Source organism: Mus musculus, chromosome 4 (genome assembly GCF_000001635.26).
Source record: "Mus musculus strain C57BL/6J chromosome 4, GRCm38.p6 C57BL/6J".
Lineage (NCBI taxonomy): Eukaryota > Metazoa > Chordata > Mammalia > Rodentia > Muridae > Mus > Mus musculus.
In genome coordinates, this window is record NC_000070.6 from 132,308,340 (window position 1) to 132,330,923 (window position 22,584).

Sequence of the window (22,584 nt, forward strand, 5' to 3'; positions counted from 1 at the left end):
CCCGGGATGCTCCGGGGGAAAACTCCATTTTTTTTTTTCTTCTCTTTTTTTAATTTGCAAAATCTCTTTATTAAGCACATCCAAATGTGGAAAACCCTTTCTAAGATCGGTGTAATTCAAAGTCGCCCGGGAACTTAATCCATAGTGATGGCAGTTGGTCAGAGATTTGAGTTGAGCGCTCTGGCCTGGGTCGAAACCACTATCAGGGCCAGACAAGGAGCAGGAACCCGGCTTTGCTAAGAACTACATTTCCCAGAGGCGCCGTGCGTCAGGTGGATGACGCAGACTCAGTAGAGGGCGCGAGAGTATATAATCCTGGTGCAGGCCGTTCTCAGTCCTTTCTCGCTTCATCCGCGGTCCCTGTCTGTTTTCGTTATGGCGCCTTGTACTTCTACCCAACGTTGCCCGCCCCCCATCTTCCCAGCCCACCAGCTCCGTCCGCCTCTCCGGATGATTCGTGAGATACCGAGCCTGCCGGGAAGGGACCGGATTTTTCCGTCTGGTCCAAGGAAGCACGGGTTATGGCCACATGCGCAGTGATAACTCAGGGCCCCACGCCTTTTGACCCGTGAGTGTTGTAGGCTTGGGGGTGACGGGATCTGGTAAGAGCATTTGTGCCTTTACTGGATTACGTGCTTGGGTGCAGTAACCTTATTAGGATGACGCCAATGGAAGGGCCTGTGACCATTACCTCCGAGCGACCTTTTTGTGATTAACCTCGCTCCTATGTTGGGTGGAATTTGGGTCCTACCACGTGCTAGGCGATCGCTATGTCAACCATAGTATTAAAGCCTTAAAAAAAAAAAAGTCAGGATAATGGGCCCTACAGAGTTGGGCAAGGATTATACAACCTCGGCTTTCTCGCTTTCTGATTGCAAAAAGCCGCCATTTTATTCAGCTAAACCTGATGTCCACAGCGCGTTAAAAAGCGTTTGTAGGCGGTAGGGTCATTAATTTGAGACTGCTTTGGGTTATAGTCAGGAACCTATCCCAATGTCTAAAGCTTCACGTATTGAACTAGGAGCCATCGGAGCCCACAGGATTGCCTTTTCAGGCGTCTCTCTAGTAGGCAGTGGTGAGGCATGTGGCTTGTGGGTTTGAGGTCTAGCAATTGCTATCGCTGTCTGTGGCCCTTATCGAAGCTGCAGCAGCTTCTACATAGCTGCTGTGGTCAAAAAGGTGGCCCAGAGAAAGAATTTTCCTTGACGGTCGCAGTTCTGTTTCCTGTAACTGATCTGCAACATTGTGGAAAATGACAGCTTCACCTTACTATTTCTCTGGAGTATGTAGCAATCTTTAGGCTTTTATTCCTGGGGGGGGTGGGAGGGGATAGGAGGTAGACCGGTGAGTGAGCTCAATCTGATTTACAATTCAGGCCTGTATTGATCATCTATTGGTAAATAAACAATGCCTTGGTCACTGTCACAGTCCCTATAAGGTAATGACTGGGAATATGGAACAAGATTATTGTGGCTAATTCTGTTGCCATTCATCTTAGCTGTTGATGAAGATTGTGAGGAGGGAGACCAGAAGATAATGGACAACGATACAGCAGAAGGGTCTGGTAAGCTCCGTTTAGTTGCACTACCCGGGGAGACCTGAGGCATGTTTCCAAGGGCTGTGGCTGCCTGTAGCCATGGGATCTCCAACTGCATGCCAGAGTAATGGAGAGACTTTGACAGCTCAGGTCAGCACAGTGCCTGCAGCTGCCACTCATCTTTCCTATATATGTATATCAGGCCTCAAGTTGAGCGCCCTCTACCTGTGAGGCTATTGTTCTGTGGTATTTACAACAAATGTTTCTTCTGCAGGTTACACTTGAGCTTATTTCTTGGAAGAGTCTGAGAAGACGGCCTGTCAGGCTCCTAACACTAAGGTAATTGCTGGCTAAGACAGCCTGACCCTCCGGTTTCCCTTTCCCATCGGATCTTGACGCTGGTCTTGGTGGTCGTTAAGGAGGAAGAGCACCCTGAAGCTGGCCTCACAGCGATGCAGTCTGCTGTAGAGCAGCAGGCCAGACTCAGACATGCCTGGGCTTTGAAGTGGGAAAACTTGAGAACTGATCAGTATTGCTGAGTAATGGCTTACTTTCATGGTTTTTTTTTTTTAAGGGCCATGTAACCAGTGAAGCAGCCATTATATATGATTTGGTCTACACTTGTTGGGTAAGCTTAAGGATTGTTAACCCTTTTCCTAAGTAGTATAGCAGAAATTCAGGTTTGCATAGTGGCTAGCCATCTATAAGCCACCTCCATAATTTATGTCTGAACTAGTTAGCTGTTCACATCTGGGGCAAAGATGTGTGCCATGTTGGCTGGTATTTGTCAATTGAACATTGCATGAGTACAGACACTGGTCCATGATGAAACCCATTATCAGTGGACATCTATGGATGAGAAATGCGGATATGGGACTGAGACCAGTTCTTAGGAAAGCCTGAGTTGGGGAATGAGCCTGAAGGTGGAACTAACATAGACTTGCACTTCCTTTTCAGAAAAATTCCACAAGAGGATCTCCTGGAAGCTAGCAGAAGTTTTTGGCTTGTACATTGCCAGGCAGCCATTGGAATCGGAGCTGCAGTCAGATTAAGGCCAGCCTGGCCTACATTGAGAAACCTCATTTTGGGAAAGTGAAATACTTTGTCAATTAACATGCAGTTGGTTCAATAAAGACTTTTGGAAAGTGTCCTCTTTTTTATTTATTTATTTATTTATTATATGTAAGTACACTATAGCTGTCTTCAGACACTCCAGAAGAGGGAGTCAGATCTTGTTACAGATGGTTGTGAGCCACCATGTGGTTGCTGGGATTTGACTCAGGATCTCTAGAGCAGTCGGGTGCTCTTACCCACTGAGCCATCTCACCAGCCCTCTGTAACTGAATTTTAAGTGGCAGCTTGGTCTGCTGCATTGTGAGTTCTAGGGCTGCCATGTCCTACCATTGGCCAACCATTAGGTATTCTGGGGTTGGAGTTTTTTTTTTTTGATGAGCACACCAGGATCAGGCAGGCACGGGAAGCTGTTAAGGCCTGTTAACCTATGGTGGGCATTCTAATTAAAGCCACTAGTTGCTTAGCATTGACAGGCTAGAACTGCTAGGGTACTTAAAAAAATGTCATGTGACTCATCTGCTTGTAAAGTAACTTCTATGGCTTTTTTTTTTTTTTTTTTTTTTTTTTGGTTTTCCCAAGGCAGGCTTTCTCTGTGTAGTCCTGGCTGTCCTGGAACTCACTCTGGAGACCAAGCTGGTCTCTAGAAGATAAACCTATGCTATCTCTCCAGCCCTTTTTCTTTCTTTTTTTTTTTTGGTTTGGTTTTTTGAGACATCTCAGAAATCTGCCTGCCTCTGCCTCCCAAATGCTGGTATTAAAAGCTTGTGCCACCACTGCCCACCATGACTTTCAATACAGTTGAAGAAGCCCAATTCAAGGAAACAGTAATTTATTAAAACATTATAAATCACATTCAAAAAGATAGAAGCTTCACAATAGAAAAAGGTCATTATTCTAGGCCTCTGCCTTCACGTCCTGGCTACATCATAGCTGGGATCTCTGAGGATACAGTGTCCAGGGGCTGCCAGTGACAGTCCATCAGAGCATCGTACAGTTCCTCGCTCTGCTCCATGAACTCTTTGTTGGCTTCAGTCACATCCAGCTGTGGGGCTGGGTCTGCAGGAAAAGGACAAGGTTAGGAAAGTGGAGGGTTGAGTGTTCAGGTTTCCTAGGTGGGTGTCTGAGGAAGAGGAACATTGGGATTTGGAGCATGGCAGCTATTGTCCCTCCAATACTCAAAGCCATGCCTGTCTCAGGTCTGGAGAGATGGCTCAGTGGGTAAGAGCACTGACTGCTCTAGAGATCCTGAGTTCAAATCCCAGCAACCACATGGTGGCTCACAACCATCTTAAACCATCTATAACTGAATCTGATGCTCTCTTCTGGTGTGTTTGAAGAGAGCTACAGTGTATTCATACAAAACCTAAAAAAATGAAATGTGGGCTTGGGAAACATTTAAGTTAATGAATATATAGTCCTGTCTCAGAGATCACAAATTTTCAAGGTATAGTGGCACCCATATAACTATTTGTGGGAGGTGGAGGTAGATGAATCCTGAGTTTATCAGACCTTTGGGTTTTGAGACAGAGTCTAGTCCTGGTGAGACTTTTTTTTTGTTTTTTTGAGACAGGGTTTCTCTGTATAATCTTGGCTGTCCTGGAACTCACTCTGCAGACCAGGCTGGCCTTGGACTCAGAAATCCACCTGCCTCTGCCTCTCCCTGCTGGGATTAAAGGCGTGTGCCACCACTGCCCAGCCAGGTGAATCTTAAACTCAATCCTAGGTCAGCTTGGAGGTTTCTGAGGTGCTCTACCATGCTGAGCATGAAAGGAGTTTTACAAAGAGAAGTCCTCAGTACAGTGTCTCCTGGAGTCCTACTGTGTGGCCCTGTCTGCTCGGGAACCAATGCTGGGTCTAAAGCCTGGCACTACCACACCACGCTGAGTTGCTTTCCACCTCGGTTTTCTGGCACTGTGTAGACCAGGCTGGCCTCAGATTCCGAGCTAGCCTTGTCTCTGCTTGGCAGGAGGTGTGTTTAAAGGCTGTGCTGCCCACCACACCTGGTCTCTCTTATACAAAGTCTCAGTGTGTAATCCAACTTGAACTCAAAGTCATCATTTTACCTCATTTTAAAGCTTATTAGCTGTGTTTTAGGGAAACTTGTAGCTGGATATGGTAGCTCAGGCCTCCCGTAATCCAGCACTTGGGAGGCGGAAGCAGGAGTTCAAGATCATCTGTAGCTACAGTGAAAGTCACCCCAATATTCAAACCAAAACAAAGACTGTGGGGTTAGGGTTATTCCAGTGTTTGTTTTTTCTCTAAATTTTGAAGCCCACTGAGTTTTCCTTGAGAACTGTATTTTCCCCTCGAACTCACTGCACAGGCTGGCCTGGGTGCTTATGGCAGCCTCCCAAATGCTAATCAAAAGATGTCATTTCAAAAATGTATAGAGGGATGTAGCTCAGTGTCAGAACTTCCCTAGCATAATAGGGAGCCTTAAGTTCTATGCCCAGTACTAAAAGAAAAAGCAATCTGAAAAATAGAAGACTATAAAGACACAAAATAAACCTTACAATTGGTAAAAAGTAGGAGCTGGAGAGATGGCTCAGTGGTTAAAAGCACTGGCTGCTCTTCCAGAGGTCCTGAGTTCAATTCCCAGTACCCACACAGTGGCTCACAACTGTGTAAGTAACTCCAGTTCCAGAAGATCCCTGACCCACATGCAGGCAAACCACCAAAACACACAAAATATAAAAACCAAACAAAATAAATGTAAAACAAAAAATACAGAGTAACAGTGTTTCTGTTACAGAGACACTGGGTGGGCAGAGAGCAACACTTGGGAATAATGGGCTCCTGGGACAGTCACTCATTTCCTATCAGCAGATGGCTGCAATGGTGGGTGTGTCTACTCCTATTACAAGCACTCTCCCGGATCAGAGGGAGGTGGATCACTGAGTTCCAGAAGAGCCAGGGCCACATGGAGAATCTCTGTCTTGAAAAACAACAAAAAGCAAGCACACACATCTTTGGGTGTCCCTTAGCATCCAGCTGAGGGCTATGTCCCTGTGACAGCTGACAGGGGCATGCAGGGACTCTTACCTTCCAGAGCATCATCCCCAACCTCTTCATATGTCTGTGAAGAGAGGATAGGATGGTGAGGAACTTGAAAAATCTTGGCTGGCTTTGGACAAGTGGAACTGGGTCTCTCCAGCCCTCCCCACGTCCTCAAGGCTCCCGCCCATGAACAAATTTCTGTGGAATGATGGTCCCTGGAGGCACAGTGAGACCCGAGGGTTGCCAACCATGGTTACCTGCATGGTGCTCTGGGTGTAGCCATACTGGGGGTAGCTGTAGCTGTAGCTGCCTGTGTTCTGGTCATAGCCCCACTGGGCATAGTAGTTCTGGTACTGCTGGTAATACTGGTTGTAGCTGTAACTGTACATCTGGCTGTACTCCACTGGCTTTACCCGGCTCCTAACATGAAACAAAACAAGGAGTAAGAGGACATTTCCTTTGACCAAGGATTGTGCAGGTGCTCTGGGAGGGTCCACACCTATTGTCCTGCACACTCCCTGTCCCATCCCTGCTATACAGATGGGGACACAGAACAGAGCGTTTTAAGTAATTGGTCCAGGGCTACATGACTAAGGAACAAACAGAACCCTAGGCAGTCTGCAAACCCAGGCTCTTAAGATGAAGGCCTTTCCTGCTCAGCTGTCCGCCTTGTCAGGCCTTTTTTTTCTCCCCCAAATCCTTTTCTATTTTTTTTATTTTTTGGTTTTTCGAGACACGATTTCTCTGTATAGTCCTGGCTGTCCTGGAACTCACTCTGTAGACCAAGCTGGCCTCTAATTCAGAAATTCACCTGCCTTTACCTCCCAAGTGCTGGGATTAAAGGCGTGCGCCACCATGGCCGGCTTCCAAATCCTTTTTTAAAAAAAGATTTGTTGGGCTGGAGACATGGCTCAGTGGTTAAGAAAACTGCTCTTCCAGAGGTCCTGAATTCAGTTCCCAGCAACCACATGGTGGCTCACAACCATCTGTAATGGGATCTGATGCCTTCTTCTGGTGTGTCTGAGGGGAGTGACAGGGTACTCATATAAAATAAATAAATCTTTTTTAAAGGGTTTTTTATGTAATTTACATATATGGATGTTTTGCATTGGATCTCAGAGAGCTGTAAACTGTCATTCCGGTGCTCAGAACTGAACTCAGGACCCCTGGAAGAACAGTCAGTGCTCTTAACCGCTAAGCCATCTCTTCAACCCCTTTCTCAAGATCTTGGGAGACAGTTGCAAAAACTCAGGAAAACACAGCATAAAAAATCTGGGCTAGCTGGGCAGTGATGACACACCATCTTTAATCCCAGCACTCGGGAGGCACAGTTGGAGGACAGGCTGGCCTACAGAGTGAGTTCCAAGACAGACAAGGCTACATAGAGAAACTCTTGCCCTCAAAATGATAAAAACATACAATTAAAAAAATAAATTGAGGGCTGGTGAGATGGCTCAGTAAGTAAGAGCACCCGACTGCTCTTCCGAAGGTCCGGAGTTCAAATCCCAGCAACCACATGGTGGCTCACAACCATCCTAACGAGATCTGACTCCCTCTTCTGGAGTGTCTGAAGACAGCTACAGTGTACTTACATATAAATAAATAAATCTTTAAAAAATAAATAAATAAATAAATAAATAAATAAATAGAAAATCTGGGTGCCGGGCATGGTGGTGCCCGCCTTTAATCCCAGCACTCGGGAGGCAGAGGCAGGCAGATTTCTAAGTTCGAGGCCAGCCTGGTCTACAAAGTGAGTTCCAGGACAGCCAGGGCTATACGAGAAATCCTATTTCGAAAAACAAAAACAAACAAAAAATAGAAAATCTGGGTTTAAGATGATTCAAGATGGACTTCAAACTTTAGCCTGTGACATCGCCTTGCCTGCACTGCAGCACCCCTAGTCTCTGCAGGAATGTTAATTGCTGTGGAATGAATAGCCTTGCTCATGCTAAGCAATGCTCGACCTTGAGCGCTCCCCTCCCACAGCTGCCTTATTTGTTGAGTTCCTTGGGCTTTGGACGTGACTTTTACAGTGCTGGGGATAAATATAATAGGGTGATGATACTTATCGTCCCCTCATCCCATGGAGAAAACTGAACCTCTGAACAGTTGGGAGTGGACAGACGGCTCAGTGGATGAAGATGCCTAAGCCTGGCAGCCCACACACAGATAGAGAACCAGCTCCACACAGCTAACCTCTGGCCTGTGCTTAGTGGGCCGTGCACACCTTTGTGGGCACACACAGACGTACTATATAATAAGTAAAATGATTGAAAATGTCTTAAGAATTAAAAATTGTGCCAGGTGTGAGGGCTTCAATACCAGCCCCTGGAAGGCGGAGGCAGGGCTAAATAGTCTGACCATCCTGGAAAAAAAAGAATCAAGTCCAGTGACTCGCCCAAGGCTGATTACAGGACCAGGGCGACACACCAATCTCACGTTCCTTTCTTCTTTAGGTCCTGTGACCAATGCCATTCCCAACCAAAGACAGGATGCCAAATCCACAAAGGATCACTGCTTTCAAAGACATAAAAGCCAAGTATTGAGGAACTTCAGAATCAGGCCATTACCATCTCAGTGGTAATCCTTCCTAACTGAGAAAATCTCAGGAGTACAAGTGACGCTCAAGCAATTGACATGGTTCCACTCAGGAATATGAGCTAAGAGTGTCCTGTGACACCAGAAACATGCCAGAGCCAGAGGCCGACTCCTCCACTGCTATGCTAACCAAGCCACACAGGAAGCTGTTAGCATGACCTGAGAACACCTGGCAGGGCAGAGGAGGCAACACTTGGCTGAGCACTTTTAAGCTGCTTTCTTAGGGAAGGGGACTCAGCTACTGCTAAGCAAAACCAACTGCTGATTACGGAAGCAGCCAGCTGTGGACCAGGATGCCTCTCTGTAGGCTGTGTCCTACCTGCCAGTGTTAGGCAGGTGCACCCACCAGTCACCATTCTGACCCCTCCTCTATGAATCTACTGATGTAATCCACTGTGCTGATGGTAACTGAAGTTAGTCTCCCTCACCTGGGCTCCTAGTGTCTCTTTTAGGCTCTGCTCTCTCCAGGGCCTGCCAATCCTTATCCTGAGGGCTTGAGGGCACCTCCCCAGGGGTGGGCATGGATTACTAACAACAGTGTTCAGTGTGGCACAGATAGAACAAATTAGGAGTTTGCACATGGGCCTTTGTTTCTTTTTATATCTATATTGCCAGCGTCTAATGACGAAACAAATCTAAGAATATACCGGAAACAGGCAAAATGATGGACAACAGAGGAATTGTTGGCCAGAACTCATAAATAAAGAAATATGCTGCAGTATTTAAAAATAAGATCATAGACAGGAGCATGCTTGAATGAAGAGAATGTGAGGTCTTAATACCCACTGGCACCAAACAGAAAATAAAACCATAGTCATACAAGCGTGCCACTGCATGGAAAAGTGTGTATATGAAATAAGCTAAGGAAAAAATACATATTACTTATGAAATTCAAAACTGAATGCAAGGCTCTGAGTTTGAATCCCAGAGTTACAAAAAATAAATCCTACCACTTGTAACTGACTTATATGTAGCATATGATCTTGGAAGGGAGTTGAGAGGTGATAATTACTATTTACATTTTCAGTCTGCTTGTCTGCACCACAGGGTTTTACAGCGCTGTCCTGGAGTCTGTCTGACTGTCCCATCTCAGCCCCGAGTACTGGAATTACAGGCATGTGGCACTAATTCTGGCATTACAGCCAATTCAGAATAATGAAATAAGGACTCTAATGATTTACTTGTGTGTTTCTGTGTGGAGATGTGTACTGAGGGCAGAAGAGGGTATTGGATCCCCTGGGGCTAAAGTCATAGGTGGCTGTGAACGGCTCAAAGTGGGTGCTGGAAGAGGAACTTAGGTCCTCTGGAATAACATCTCCCTAGACCTGCAACTTCCTTTAAAAACAGTCTTTCTCTCGAAAAACCAAAAACAAACAAACAAATAAAAACAGTCTTTCTCAATGGGCAGTGGTGGCGCACGCCTTTAATCCCAGCACTTGGGAGGCAGAGGCAGGTGGATTTCTGAGTTCAAGGCTAGTCTGGTCTACAGAGTGAGTTCCAGGACAGCCAGGGCTACACAGAGAAACCCTGTCTCAAAAAACCAAAAAAAAAAAAACAAAAAAACAAACAAAAAAAAGAAGTGATCAGAGTAATTTTATGGACCAGGAGGCCCAGCAGAGAAAGACTGTTTTTTTTGTTTGTTTGTTTGTTTTTGTTTTTGTATTTTTTTCGAGACAGGGTTTCTCTGTGTAGCCCTGGCTGTCCTGGAACTCACTCTGTAGACCAGGCTGGCCTTGAACTCAGAAATCTGCCTGCCTCTGCCTTCCAAGTGCTGGGATTAAAGGCGTGCGCCACCATGCCCGGCTACTCTGATCACTTTATACTGAACATTGAAGTCTTTGTTGCTTCAACAGGACCATGGGGAAGGTCTATCATCCTGAAGTTTGGCTGCCCTTGTTCATTTTGGTAAAGATATCTCAGCCTCGTTCCTGACAGTGGTAGGGTTGTTGCCACCTAAGTCCTAGCTATAGGGCTGCCCTGTGCACCGCAGCAGCACTGCTAACTATGACCGCCTGGATGCTGCTAGCACATCCTCTGTTATAATGACTTAAAATATTTTCAGATGCCACCAACACCTCCTGGAGAGCGAGTGAAATCTCCACCTGCTCAGAAGTACTGCATTGGCTGAAGGATAAGAAATGTCACTCAGGGGCCAGGCCTGGTGACACACACCTTTAATGTCAGCACTTTGTGGCAGAGGCAGGTGGGTTTCTGTGAGTTCCAGATGTCACTGATGGAAAAACTGTTTTGTGTTTGTGTAAGATTCACACTTGGGCTCACAAGAACTTTCTACCGACCTAGCATGACAGTTAAGTGAGACACAGTATTTCAGAAGTTGTTTAGAGTTCTTTTTCTTAAAATACTTTATTTCTCTTTATCTTATATGCACGGTGTTTTGCCTGCACGTCTTATCTATGGGAAAGTGTTGGATCCTGGAGCTAGAGCTGTAAATGGCTGTGAGGTGCTATGTGGGTGCTGGGAATTGAGCCTGGAAGCTCTTGGAGAGCAGTCAGTGAACTGTCTCTGCAGCCTCAACTGCTTAGAGTTCTTAGCCAGTCATTCCCACTGCAAGAGACCCTATCAGGAACTTTAGGAGCCTCAATATAAATATGGCTAAAACTGGAAGAAAAATTCCCCTCTGCTTCATTCTACCTATTTCTCTATATATTTTCCCAATAGCAGTTGCTGGGCAGAAAGTCAGGACAGAGAACCAAATAGCAATTTCCAGTTCCTACCCTCAATGCCTGACTCCCTACCTATGGCTTCTGGGGTGTGTGGCTTACACTAGTTTCCCACCCCCCCCCCCCCAGCCCAACCAAAGCACATGATAACTGTGATCTCTGCCTCTCTACAGCTTCGAATCCCACATCTGCTGTCCTGACTCTGCCTTGGCTCTCTGCAGGACTCACGCTTTAGGGATGGCCACACTCAGCCGCACGGGTTTACACCCCAGTCCCACTGCTCCCTGGCACTCCGTCAAGGCTCGCTTCTGTTCCAACTCATCTGTGAATTTCACAAAACCATAGCCCCTGGAGGGAGAAAAAAACCAACACACTGCTCAGATCACAATGTGACAAAACCTACAGGAAGAATCACGGACAAGAGGGGTAGGAAGAGGTGGGCTGGAACATGGTAGAGAAAGGTGGGGAAGGGAGAGGGGGTCCCATCAAACAGCACAGAGCAGTCAGTGGCAGGCACAGTGTGAACCTGACATTGTGGGAAGTCCTTCTTCAGTCTAGTCCCCTATTCTCCTCCACACTGTCACCCAGGGCTCCTTCTCAAACAGTAGCTTCCCTCCCAAATCACTGTTACCACGGTGTGGTGTAGCTGTGGGGACAGGTGACATCAGCCTGCAGACTTTTCACTTTCTGCTGTGTGGGAAAGCACTTAGGGACAGTCCTGGCTCCTGCTCCTTGGAGGTCAGACTCTATTCAAAGATTGTTCATGACACCCATCGTTAGTGAGTACCTATTATGTACCCCTACCGTTAGTGAGAACCTACTATGTTACCCTAGCCATTAGTGAGCAGGCACCACGTGCTGGCGAGGACATTCTCAGTATCTCACCACACGGAGTGCTACCCCACACTAAAAAGCAGCCTTAAACTTCAGAGAGGTTTGAAAACTTGATGGAAGTCACACACAACAAAACTAGGCCTTAACTTTAGGTCACACTCCCAAAGCCTGAGAGTAAGGACTACACTTAATCAAGAATCAGCCTTGCCAGGCAGTGGTGGCGCACACCTTTAATCCCAGCACTTGGGAGGCCGAGGCAGGCAGATTTCTAAGTTCGAGGCCAGCCTGGTCTACAGAGTGAGTTCCAGGACAGCCAGGGCTACACAGAGAAACCCTGTCTCAAGACAAAAAACCAAAACAAAAAGAGCCAGCCTTTTAGCTGCTGCTGGAGGCGCATGCCTGTAATTCTAACACAGGGGAAGCCGAGCATGGGGAACTGTGAGTCTGAGGCTAGCTATGGCCACATGGAAGGAAAATAGGGAGGCAGGACTGAGGACGCGGCTCTGGTAGGCCTCTGGTTTGGCACACTAAGTACCTGGGTACAACCCTGAGTACTGAAATTTCTTGGAATGGGGTGTATGACTGGGTTCAGCAGTTCTATGCAGTTAAGAGAGAGAGAGAAAAAAAAAGAGCCTCCTTCCTTCCTGGAGTTGGGAAATCAGCCTCAGGACCTTGTCCACACTAAGTAAGCTCCCTAAAGCTGAACTACGTGCTAGCCACTTGACTGTGCTTTATTATAATAATAATTGCTATTATTATTATTATTATTATTATTATTGACAGGGTTTCTCTAGTGTACTTAGTCCTCATACTCAGGCTATCCTGGAACTTGCTCTGTAGACTAAGCTGTCACCTTTATTTTTCTCAGACAGGGTTTTGCGAAGTTGCCTAGGTTACCCTTAAACTCACTGTGCAGCATACAGAGACTCAAATTTGCAATCTTTGTGCTTCGGCAGAGCAACTGGGATTATAAAGTCCACATGTCCAGCCTGACTTTTCTTGTTTTATATTTTAATGTAGGGGCTTGCTCTGTAGTCTAAGCTGGGTTCAGTTCAAAATCCTTAGCTTCTACCCTCCAATGACAGGTCTCTCCATTTTAAAATGGAAAGCTTTTTCTTTTTCTTTTTTTTTTTTTTTTTAGGGGAGGTAGATTAAGAAAGAGTTTCATGTAGCTCAGGCTGGTCTTGAACGCATCAAATATTCCAAGATAGATGGCTTTCATTTTCCAGTCTTCCACTTCCCAAGTGCTGGGAATACAGGCGTGCACTGCCACAGGAGGTTAAACTATAACATTTTTAACTGCGCAGAAAACCTTAGTAACAGAGGTAAGTACAACAACAAACAGCTCTATATATTAATTCCCCTAATCCTTATGTCAACCAAATAAGTGCCACACTCTTCGATTGCCTCAGTTTACAGATTAGAGAATAGTCAGGGACTATCTGTGACTTGTCTAGTACACAGTCCTTGTCAGTGATGAAGCTAGGTTCAAACTAGGTTGCCTGGCTGGAAAGCTCGCACTATGAGCCACCACCCTCCCTAGGGTCTCTTTGATACTCCCCCCAGCGGGTAGGAATGCACAACAGAGAGGAAACATAAACAGCAGGTAAGGCCTTACTTAGACACGCCTGTTGGGTCCAAAACCACCTTGCCTCCCCGGCAGGACGGGTAGACTTTGACAAAGAACTCATACAGCATGCCATCGTCCACGTCGGGGGTCAGGTCCCCCACAAACAGGGAGTACTCAGGGCTGAGAGAAGAGAAGAGGCGGCAAAACGTCAAACCCCACGGTCAGTGTCTGAATCTCCTTTCTCCACTTTGCTTTTTTAAGACAAAAATGACAGCTATAGAGTCCAGGCTAGCCTCAAACTCCCAGCAATCCTCCTGCCAAAGCCTCCTGAATGCCGAAATTGAGCGACAGGCACACGCTGCATTGGCAGAGGAGTTATGGAAATAGTACCATGCCCCGAATTTCCAGGACACTGCACAAAACTTGTCTGTCTTTAAGCATCAAGAGCTCTGTGACTCTGAGGTCAGCCTGGTCTACAGAGCAAGTTTCAGAGGCAGGCCAACCTCTGAGAGTTCTAGTACAGCGAAACCTATTTCAAAAAAAAAAAAAAAAGCTAGGGAGCCAGAGAGTGAGAGCGAGATCGAGATCACGAGAGAGAGACAGAGAGAGAGAGAATATGATCAGATAAAGGGACAGATCAGAGTCATGCAAGGATTAAAAAAAAAAAAAAAACGCTAAACATATGTTAAATGTAATGATAAAATAAAACAAGACCTTTATCTCCTAAAGAACTAAAACTTAGTCAAGATGAAATGCTCAAACTTTGTTGGAACATGGCCAGCAAACTTTTTCTAGAAATGTTTACAAATGTATTTCGTGTGAGATTCAGTTTTTGTCTTGTGCTACCAGGTCTTATTTTAGCATTTCAAGCATGATACATATTCTTTGTGAAAAATTAGAATATAACAACTCGCCAAGAAGCTGGGCAGTGGTGGCACACACCTTTGATCCCAGCACCAATTAGTCAATCGTGGGCAGACCTCTCTGAGTTCAAGGCCAGCCTGGTCTACAGAGTGAGTTTCAGGACAGCCAGGACTATACAGAGAAACCCTGTCTCAAAAAGCAAAAATAAATAAATGAAACAACACAAAAATACAACAAATAAAAACTCACAAAGAAAAATAAAATAGTGACCAGGTATGGTAGCTCACGCCCAGGGAGTCAGGAGGATTCACAAGTTCAAGGCCTGCTTCAGCTGTACAGCAAGTTCAAAGTTGGCCTTGTTTACATGCGACCTTGCTTCCATGCCTATACACGTGGTGGAAAGGAGCTCTAGTGGGGCAAGACCCGCTCCTAACTGCTGAGCCATCTCTCTAGCCCATTGTCTGCTTTTTGAAACAGTCTCATATACGTCAGGCTAGCCTCAAACTCCATAGTTTGCTTTGGATGACCTAGAACGTCTGATCTACCTGCCCCCACCTCCCATGTGCTAGGATTATAAATATGTGTCCCTATGCCATTTTACTTGGTGCTGGGCTTTGAACCCAGGGCTCCTTGTGTAAACATTCTGCCCAGTGAGCTACACCCCCCAGCCCTGTCATTTCTTTTGAACTTACAAAACTTCAGTATGATCCATTACATTTCATTTCTGCTATTTTTAGTTCTCACATATTGCCCAAATTGGATGCAGTGAATCTCCCCTGTAAATCTCAGGCCATCAGGGGCTACCGTAGGAGTCTGCGGTCAGCCTGGGCAACACAGCCATATCGTCAACACCATGATGTCAGGTCTAGAACATGACTTGTGAGCAGTCTAGTAAATGAATGTGTTATAACCGACCCACTTTCTATTATCAGGCTGTCTGGGATTCCTCTCCACATCTCCACATCACACACGTTTTAATGAGCACTTGTGAGGCTGCTCCTTGCACACAACCATGAACGCATTCTGAAGAGTGGAGCTCTGCAGGAACAATACACTCTCCTGCAGTCACTGCATAACTAGCTTGGAAAGCATCTGAGAAACTGTCTTAAGAATTTCTGAAAACTATTTAGCCTATGGAGAGCAACTCAATTTTTTCTGAGTGAGGGTCTCACTCTATGGCCCTGGCTAGCCTCGAACTCACTATGTAGACCACAATGACCTCCAACTTGCCATCTTCCTCTTGTTTCTACCTCCCAAGTGCTGAGAGCAGGGCTGGCAGAGAGCCACCAAGCCTGACCACAGTGCTGTCTCTAAAGGCTGCGATGGGGCTGAAGCTCTGTGACATGGGCAGGACTGCTTCCAATGTGGAAATGCAAAACTGGAGTGCCTGGTCCTGCCTGGACTGTTAAATTTCTAACTCTGAAGACAAATACTTCCAGACAGCCACTGAAAATTCAAAACCTGAAAAGTTAATGGGATGGAAGGCTGAGGAAGGACCAGAGAGATGACACAGCCCTGTCAGGCATGGTGGTACACACCCACAGTATAAGGAGGGCTGCTGTGAGCTGAGGCCAGTCTGGGCAACCTAATGACTAGGTCAGTGTGAGCTACAGAATGACACCCTCCATAAAACAAAAAGTAATTCCAGGGGGCAGTGGTGCATGCTTTTACTCCAAGAACTTGGGAGGCAGAGGCAGGCAGATCTCTAAGTATGAGACTACCCTGGTCTACAGAGTGAGTTTCAGGATTGCCTGGGATACACAGAGAAACCCTGTCTCAAAAACAAACAAACAAACAAACAAACAAAAACAAACAAAAAAACCAGTAAACAAACAAGTAGGAGAGCTGAGGATAAGCTTTGCCTTCTGTAGAAGTTCAAATAAGAAAGGTCCCCCCCCATGGCGCAATCTTTGCATGCTTAGTCTCTGTGAGTAGAACTCTGATAGGATTAGAAGGACCAGGAGGTGGCCTCCATAACAGAAGTGTGCCATGCCAAGTCCATCTACTCAGCTACTCTCCAGCAATGCTTGCTGCCACGCTCCCTGCCATGACAATGGACTAAACCTCTGAAACTCTTAAATCCAGTTAAGAGTCAAGTTGGGCCGGGCGTGGTGGTGCACACCTTTAATCCCAGCACTCGGGAGGCAGAGGCAGGCGGATTTCTGAGTTCGAGGCCAGCCTGGTCTACAAAGTGAGTTCCAGGACAGCCAGGGCTACACAGAGAAACCTTGTCTTGAAAAAACAAAATAAAACAAAAGTCACGTTGGTCACAGTGTTCTCGTCACAGAATTAGAACAGTGACTAAGACACTTTCCAAGCACAAAGTGCAGGGCTCACTCAGGAGCACTGCATCTCTAACACTTACATGTGGGAGGTGGGGGTGGGGGGAGGGGGGAACACACATATTAATCGCAGCTCGTGGAAGGTAGATGGAAGCAGAGGATTAGAATTTAAGGTCATCCTTGACTACACAGGGAGCCTGAGGCCAGTCTGGAATACATGAGACTGTCCTGTGCCATCCAAAGAAGGAAAGACATTGCCTTGGCACAATGGAGGTCAGGGAGTAGGACAATGTCCTTCAGAAGGCAGCAAATTACAGCAGGTTAAACTCTCCACCATCCTATGGCAGTAACAGGCACCGTGACATCTTGTGCCTCTGTCTAGACACATACTGAGGGAGGCTTGACCTCCATTTGGGCGGCTCCTTACTTACCTATTGTCTGGCTGTTTCCCATAAGTGGCATAATTCAGTTTAAAACGTTTTGCCTGGAAATTTAAAAACACATGGAGACAAATTAAAACAGAGAAGCATCTTTCCAAAGTCAAACAATATTTGAAGAAAACTGAAATAAATTACCTTGGCCAAAACATCTCCCCCTCTCTAAGCCTCAGCTTTTCTCCCGTATAAAATGAAGGGGTTGCACGGTTGACCGTGAAGGGCACTGCCAGCTCCATGGTTCTATGAGCCCAGGTGTGGCAGCTGTAAGCTAAGTAACTGTGGGAAGAGCAGAATGTAACCCTCTTGAGATGTGTCCTTGCTGCTACCAGCCTGTTCCAGAGTCTCAATCAGGCAAAAGACTTAAAGAGTGTTGGCTGGGGATTGAACTCAGGGCCTTGGACATGCTAGGCAAACACTCTGCCATTGAGCTACATCCCAGCCCGGTTTCTGAGTCTTCTGTCATAAAGGCAGTGCTGAAGACTGGAAAGGGCCTGGGTTTTGGAGGCGAGCGGTCTTCTGTCTGAGTCCTGGCCCTGCCACTTACTGCCTGCATTGCCTTCAGCAATCACTGCAGCTCCCTGAGCTCCTGGGTCCTGTCGATCAAAGCTAACAGTACCTATGCTGCAGGGCTACAGGATTAAATGAAAAGCTGTGTGTCCAGGGCAATTCACTACGTGGTAGTAATTAAAGACAACCAAAACGGCAAGGCCAGCATCGTCCAAGTGTCCTTACAGGAGTGGCTCCCGGAAGGGGTTTCCCATTAATTTTATGCAAACACTTCTCGGCTGTGGCCAAATCTGCGAATTCCACAAAGCAGTAGCCAGCTGGGATTCTGGAAGCAAGCAGAGAAAGAGCGATAAGGATGCCCAGGTACATCTCGGCCTGAGGAGAGGAAAAAAATGGATTCTTTCTTTCTTTGTTTTTCTCTCTCTCTCTCTCTCCTTTTCTGTTAAAACAGGATCTTACTATATAGCTCTAGTTGTCCTATAACTCACTCTGTAGACCAGGCTGGCTTTAAACTCACAGGGATCCACCTGCCCCTGCCTTCTAAGTGCTGGAACCAAAGGCGTGTGCCCCACAACCCAGCTTGAAAAAAATGGTTTTCAAAACTGTGGGTTTTTTTTTTTTTTTCTGATAGAACCAAACTATTTTTATTTCACTCTATATTCCAAATCAGAAATAACTTTAAGTACAAGAACAGTCAATCTGGCCAGTCCCTGACTGATTTAATAACCAATTATGTATATGTCACATTACCTGTGATGAAATACTGCCAAAAACCCTTAATGTGACCCACCCGACCCTTCAGACCCTTTGTCTAGCTTACTAGAAATCAAGAGTCGTCCCAGAGAAAATGCCAGAATAAATTAATCAAGAAGGTGCTGACTTTTACTCAAAGGCTACATTAAGCTGGGCAGTGGTGGCGCAACCTTTGATCCCAGCACTCAAGAGTCAGAGGCAGGTGGATTTCTGTAAATTCCAGGCCAGCCTGGTCACAGACCAATTTCAGGACGGCCAGGGCTACACAAAGAACCCCTGTCTTGAAAAGCCAAACAAAACAAAAATTAACAGTCCATATTAGGGCACCTGCCTAGTATACAAAAGGCCACTGATTCTTTGTTCAGTTTTAAGGGGCAGGGGGGTGTCACGGGAAAAGCAAAAGGTTGGCTTTGTACGTTATAAGTCTGGAATTCAGGATGATGGCACCTGCCTGTAGTCAGAACACTTTAGATTCTCAAGTTTAGAAGCTGAGGCTAGAGGACTGCCTCCAGTTCAATGCCAGTCCTGAAAATGAGACCCTGTCTTCTACACTATTTGTTTGAGACAGGTCCTCACTCTGGATTCCTGGCAGTCCCAGAACTCAGTATGTAGGCTGCGTTGGCTTTGAACTCACAGAGATCTACCTACCTCAACTGCTGCCTCCAGAGTGCTGGGATTAAAGGCATGTCCTACCACGTCCAGATCCTAAAATTCTTTAATATCTATATTATTTGAGAAGTCTTTGCTTTTTTTTTTGTTTTGTTTTGTTTTCCGAGACAGGGTTTCTCTGTATTGCCCTGGCTGTCCTGGAACTCACTTTGTAGACCAGGCTGGCCTCGAACTCAGAAATCCACCTGCCTCTGCCTCCCAAGTGCTGGGATTAAAGGTGTGCGCCACCACGCCCGGCTAAATCTTTGCTTTTTTGAGGCAGGGTCTCACTATGTTAGCTCTGGCTTGTTGTGGCCTCCCAATACTGGGGTGAAAGACATGCATGCACTACAACCCAGCAACTATTTGAGAATTCTATGCAATGTTATCATGGATCCAAGGTCTCCAACTCAGGTCAACAGGCTTACGAGGCAAGTGTTTGTACCTGCTGGGTCACCTCACTGTCCATCCCCAAACCTTGTACTTCTGAATGCTCCTAATTTCTTGGCAAGAAAAAAAAGGGGGGAGAGGGAGAGGATTGTGTGTGAGGTCACATATACTCAAAACTATATAAAAGAGATATGGTTCAGCAGTTATGAGTTTTGTACTGCTCTTCCAAGGGACCTCAGTTTGGTATCCAGCAACCACCGAAGGGAATATCACAGAATCTGACACCACTGGCCTCCATAGGCACTGCACTCTTGCATACCCTGCTCCCCACATACATAATAAACAAACATAATCAAATGTAAAAATAAATAAAAACAACAACAGCAACAACAAAAATCAAGAGGGGCTGTAGAGATGGCTCAGTGGTTAAGACTGCTCTTCTAGAGGTCCTGAGTTCAATTCCCAGCAACCACATGGTGGCTCACAACCATCTGTAATGGGATCTGATGCTCTCTTCTGATGTATGTAAAGAAAGTGACAGTGTATAAAATAAATATTTAACAAACAAACAAAAGAGCCAGGATTGCTGGCACACCTTGTGGTTGTGGCACTTGGGAGGCAGCGGCAGGGTTGTCATTACAGCCTACATTACTACAGGAAGACTTTGTTTCAGCGTAGAGCAAAATAAACTAAAGCTAAATGAAACACACAGTAACTTAGCAAAGATCACACAACAGTTTTCAAAAATAGGTTCCAGCATCCTGCCCTGAATCACTGGGATACTCAACACCTGAAATACTCAACGCTTCTGCTCTGTAAGCCACCCTCTGTGGTTCTTTCACTACTGCTAGGGATGGCGAGAAGCTCTTACTCCCGCCATATTTATTCCCTTGAATAACAGTGGCAGCAGGCTCTATTAATCGAGAACTGAACGGAAAGATGAAAAGGGAGGTGTACCCAGTGAGGCGGTTTCGGATAATTTTGACGCTCATCACGGTCTCCCCCATGGTGGCAAAGGCTCTAGAGATGAAGTTCTCATCCATGTAGGGTTCCAGCTGCATAAAAACCAGAGCAGAGAGGAGAGGCTCAGGCCCATGACCCGGAGCCCTGTAAGGGGTGGAGCCCCTCCCACTCTGTCCAGGACCCCCCTCTACAGCACTAGAGAGCCAAGCTTCCTACCACGCAATGGGGAACGGTCCCAACCAACTCCTTTACTTCAAATCGCTCCCCTTGCTGGGAGGCGTGGCACACACCGTTAATCCCAGCACTAGGGAGGCAATGGTAGGTGGAGTCTGTGAGTCTACATAACGAGTTCCAGGACAGACAGAACTATGTGAAGGACCCCATCTCAAAAACAACAAAAGAAAAAACAAAAACAAATAAAATAGCTCCCCTTTATAGAACTCCCTGTGCTTCCAGTCCTAATAACAATTCTTGGGGTTCCTCCCACTCCATCCGCCCAAATCATCCCACTCCAAATCTTTCCAAACTGGAAAGGGGGATTCCAGACCCTCTACCCCATAGAGTCAGCATCTGAGGAATCTTCATTCTGATGCCCAGACTCCACTTTCAAAGACTGGGTGAATAGGTCTCGCTACGAAGCCCAAGCTGGCCTAGAACTCACTATGGAGTCTCGAACTGGTGACGATCTTCCTGCCTCGCCAAGTGCAGGGAGTAAGGCATTGGCCACCACACCCCATCTAGCTTCCCGCTGTCACCAAAACCCTTCCTGTTCACGGCCACCCTTCTGGGATCCGAAGGCCCTCTGCTCTCAGGCCCTTCCTCCCCCTACGACTCGAGACCCTCTTGTTCCCCTCAGAGCAGGGGCGACCCTGACTCACGTCTCCCATCCATAGGCTGGCCGCCATCCCGCACCCGGGCGGGGACCCTGAGGGCCTGTGGCGCGCAACCGCGCCAGTCTGCGCGACCCGGCCCGCCCGGAGCCTAAGCCTGCAGCACCTCCTGCGCACACGCTGCCTCGGCGGCCAGAGCGATCCGGGTTTTCCTCCGACCTGTCCGCCGCTTCCGGCCCCCCCAGGGGGCGTTGCTTCTACGGGCTAGGGAGTGGCTCCACGGGATAGGGGCGTGGCCTCGGCTGGGGCACAGTAGGCCTAGCTGGCACCGGCTCTGAAGAGGGTCTCTGTGGGCGGACTGCCCCGCTCTTTAATAAAACCGCGCAAATGCGTCTATAATTATTGAGTTAAGGTTTGCTCTCTGTAGGGAATACCAAGCATAAGAACGGAAGGACAGCTAGTGACCGAAACCCCTCTGGGAGCGCGGAGGATAAGCTTCCGAGGGACTGTGGAGGAGCCGCGGCCGCACAGTGGTCCTCTTGCCCTGCATCCCAGCGAGGACTTTTTGGAAGATGTAGTGGGATTCTTCATTTTCTTAAAGCCCTGAGGTGGAGAGAACTAAAGGACGGTTCTTGATGGTACACTCAAAGTCCATCGTTTTGTGTGTAGTTGGGGGTGGGGAGAGTCGGCGTCGGCATGGTCTCTGTAATCCTTGTTGACCTGTTTAAGTCTGTCTCTAGTCAGAGATCTACTTGCTTCTGCCTGTTTGTTTAATGAACGCCAGTCTTCTCAAAGCATTCCTTCCTTAACGGCTGAGCTTTGGCTCCAGCCCCACACTTTTTTTTTTTTTTTTTTTTTTTTGCCTTGAGACAAGTTTTCATGTTGGTCCCTGGTACAAGCTATATAATCTAGGCTGGCTGTAAACTCTTGGCAATCTTGCTTCAGCTTCCTAAGTGCTAGTTTTACAAGTGAAGGACACCAACCCTGGCTCCTTCCCCGTTTATTATTCTAATCCAATTCACCAAGACTTTACCACAAAGCACAGACGGACCTTTACAGAACCCTCAGTAAACTTGGTTTTTGAGAGCTCCTAAGGTGGTTGTATCCATGCTTCAACATCCAGTTGGTAGCCAACTTAGCAGAGTGGGAAGGTCCTGTGCGTTCAGATTGGTTCTGACAACCAAGTTCATCCTAAGTCCTTTAACTTAGAAAGTTCCCCAAGCCAAGAACTCAAGTCTGAAAACCAGAGGCCAACTATGAGTATAAATTTCCTGTTCCCTTCTGTTACTGTATGAATGATGCTAAGGCACTGGTGAGATGGCTCAGCAGGTAAAAGTGCATTGCACTGAACCTGACAAACACACATGTACACACAAATGTAAAAAAAAAAAAAAAAAGTTTTTCAGAGACTACAGAATGCTTTGGGTCCCATGGGATTGGAGTTAGTATCGTTGTGTAGCACCATGTGGGTGCTGAGAATTGAACCTGGGTCCTCTCCAAGTGCAACTAGTGCTATTAATCAGATCAGAGCCATCTCTCCACCCTGCAGGGAAGGCTACAACTCAAAAGAAGCCTCTGAAACGGACCAATCAGGACCCCTACCCCCCACCCCCCAGAGT

The 22,584-nt window shown here is 46.7% G+C and overlaps 1 protein-coding gene, 1 long non-coding RNA gene and 4 other non-coding genes across 13 annotated transcripts; 5 read left to right on the forward strand and 1 right to left on the reverse strand.

The window, feature by feature from the left end:
• Positions 1 to 338: 338 nt before the first annotated feature.
• Positions 339 to 2,685, forward strand: Snhg12 (small nucleolar RNA host gene 12). Its single transcript, NR_029468.1, has 5 exons — positions 339 to 568; positions 1,499 to 1,564; positions 1,812 to 1,876; positions 2,112 to 2,165; positions 2,495 to 2,685. It is a non-coding gene; the product is annotated as a small nucleolar RNA host gene 12 (long non-coding RNA).
• On the forward strand, positions 1,126 to 1,261 carry Snora16a (small nucleolar RNA, H/ACA box 16A). The gene has a single exon (NR_029412.1). It is a non-coding gene; the product is annotated as a small nucleolar RNA, H/ACA box 16A (small nucleolar RNA).
• Snora44 (small nucleolar RNA, H/ACA box 44) lies at positions 1,614 to 1,730 on the forward strand. The gene has a single exon (NR_034050.1). It is a non-coding gene; the product is annotated as a small nucleolar RNA, H/ACA box 44 (small nucleolar RNA).
• Snora61 (small nucleolar RNA, H/ACA box 61) lies at positions 1,968 to 2,029 on the forward strand. The gene has a single exon (NR_034046.1). It is a non-coding gene; the product is annotated as a small nucleolar RNA, H/ACA box 61 (small nucleolar RNA).
• Positions 2,364 to 2,419, forward strand: Snord99 (small nucleolar RNA, C/D box 99). The gene has a single exon (NR_028537.1). It is a non-coding gene; the product is annotated as a small nucleolar RNA, C/D box 99 (small nucleolar RNA).
• Positions 2,686 to 3,423: 738 nt separating the features above from the next.
• Trnau1ap (tRNA selenocysteine 1 associated protein 1) lies at positions 3,424 to 22,357 on the reverse strand. Of its 8 annotated transcripts, XM_017320388.2 has the most exons (10): positions 21,014 to 21,204; positions 20,130 to 20,227; positions 17,607 to 17,706; positions 17,013 to 17,150; positions 16,869 to 16,921; positions 13,340 to 13,471; positions 11,116 to 11,235; positions 5,866 to 6,028; positions 5,654 to 5,687; positions 3,424 to 3,667 (listed from the first exon to the last, which is right to left on the reverse strand). In XM_017320388.2, the coding sequence occupies exons 6-10, from the start codon at positions 13,417 to 13,419 to the stop codon at positions 3,531 to 3,533; spliced, it is 534 nt and encodes a 177-aa protein (XP_017175877.1). In that variant the 5' UTR covers positions 13,420 to 13,471; positions 16,869 to 16,921; positions 17,013 to 17,150; positions 17,607 to 17,706; positions 20,130 to 20,227; positions 21,014 to 21,204; the 3' UTR covers positions 3,424 to 3,530. The 8 variants fall into 8 exon arrangements, with proteins under 8 accessions (XP_017175877.1, XP_011248634.1, NP_082201.2 ...); XM_011250332.3 differs by having other exon boundaries at positions 17,013 to 17,706; positions 21,014 to 21,219; NM_027925.3 differs by lacking the exon at positions 17,013 to 17,150 and having other exon boundaries at positions 21,014 to 21,199.
• Between the last annotated feature and the right edge of the window lie 227 nt (positions 22,358 to 22,584).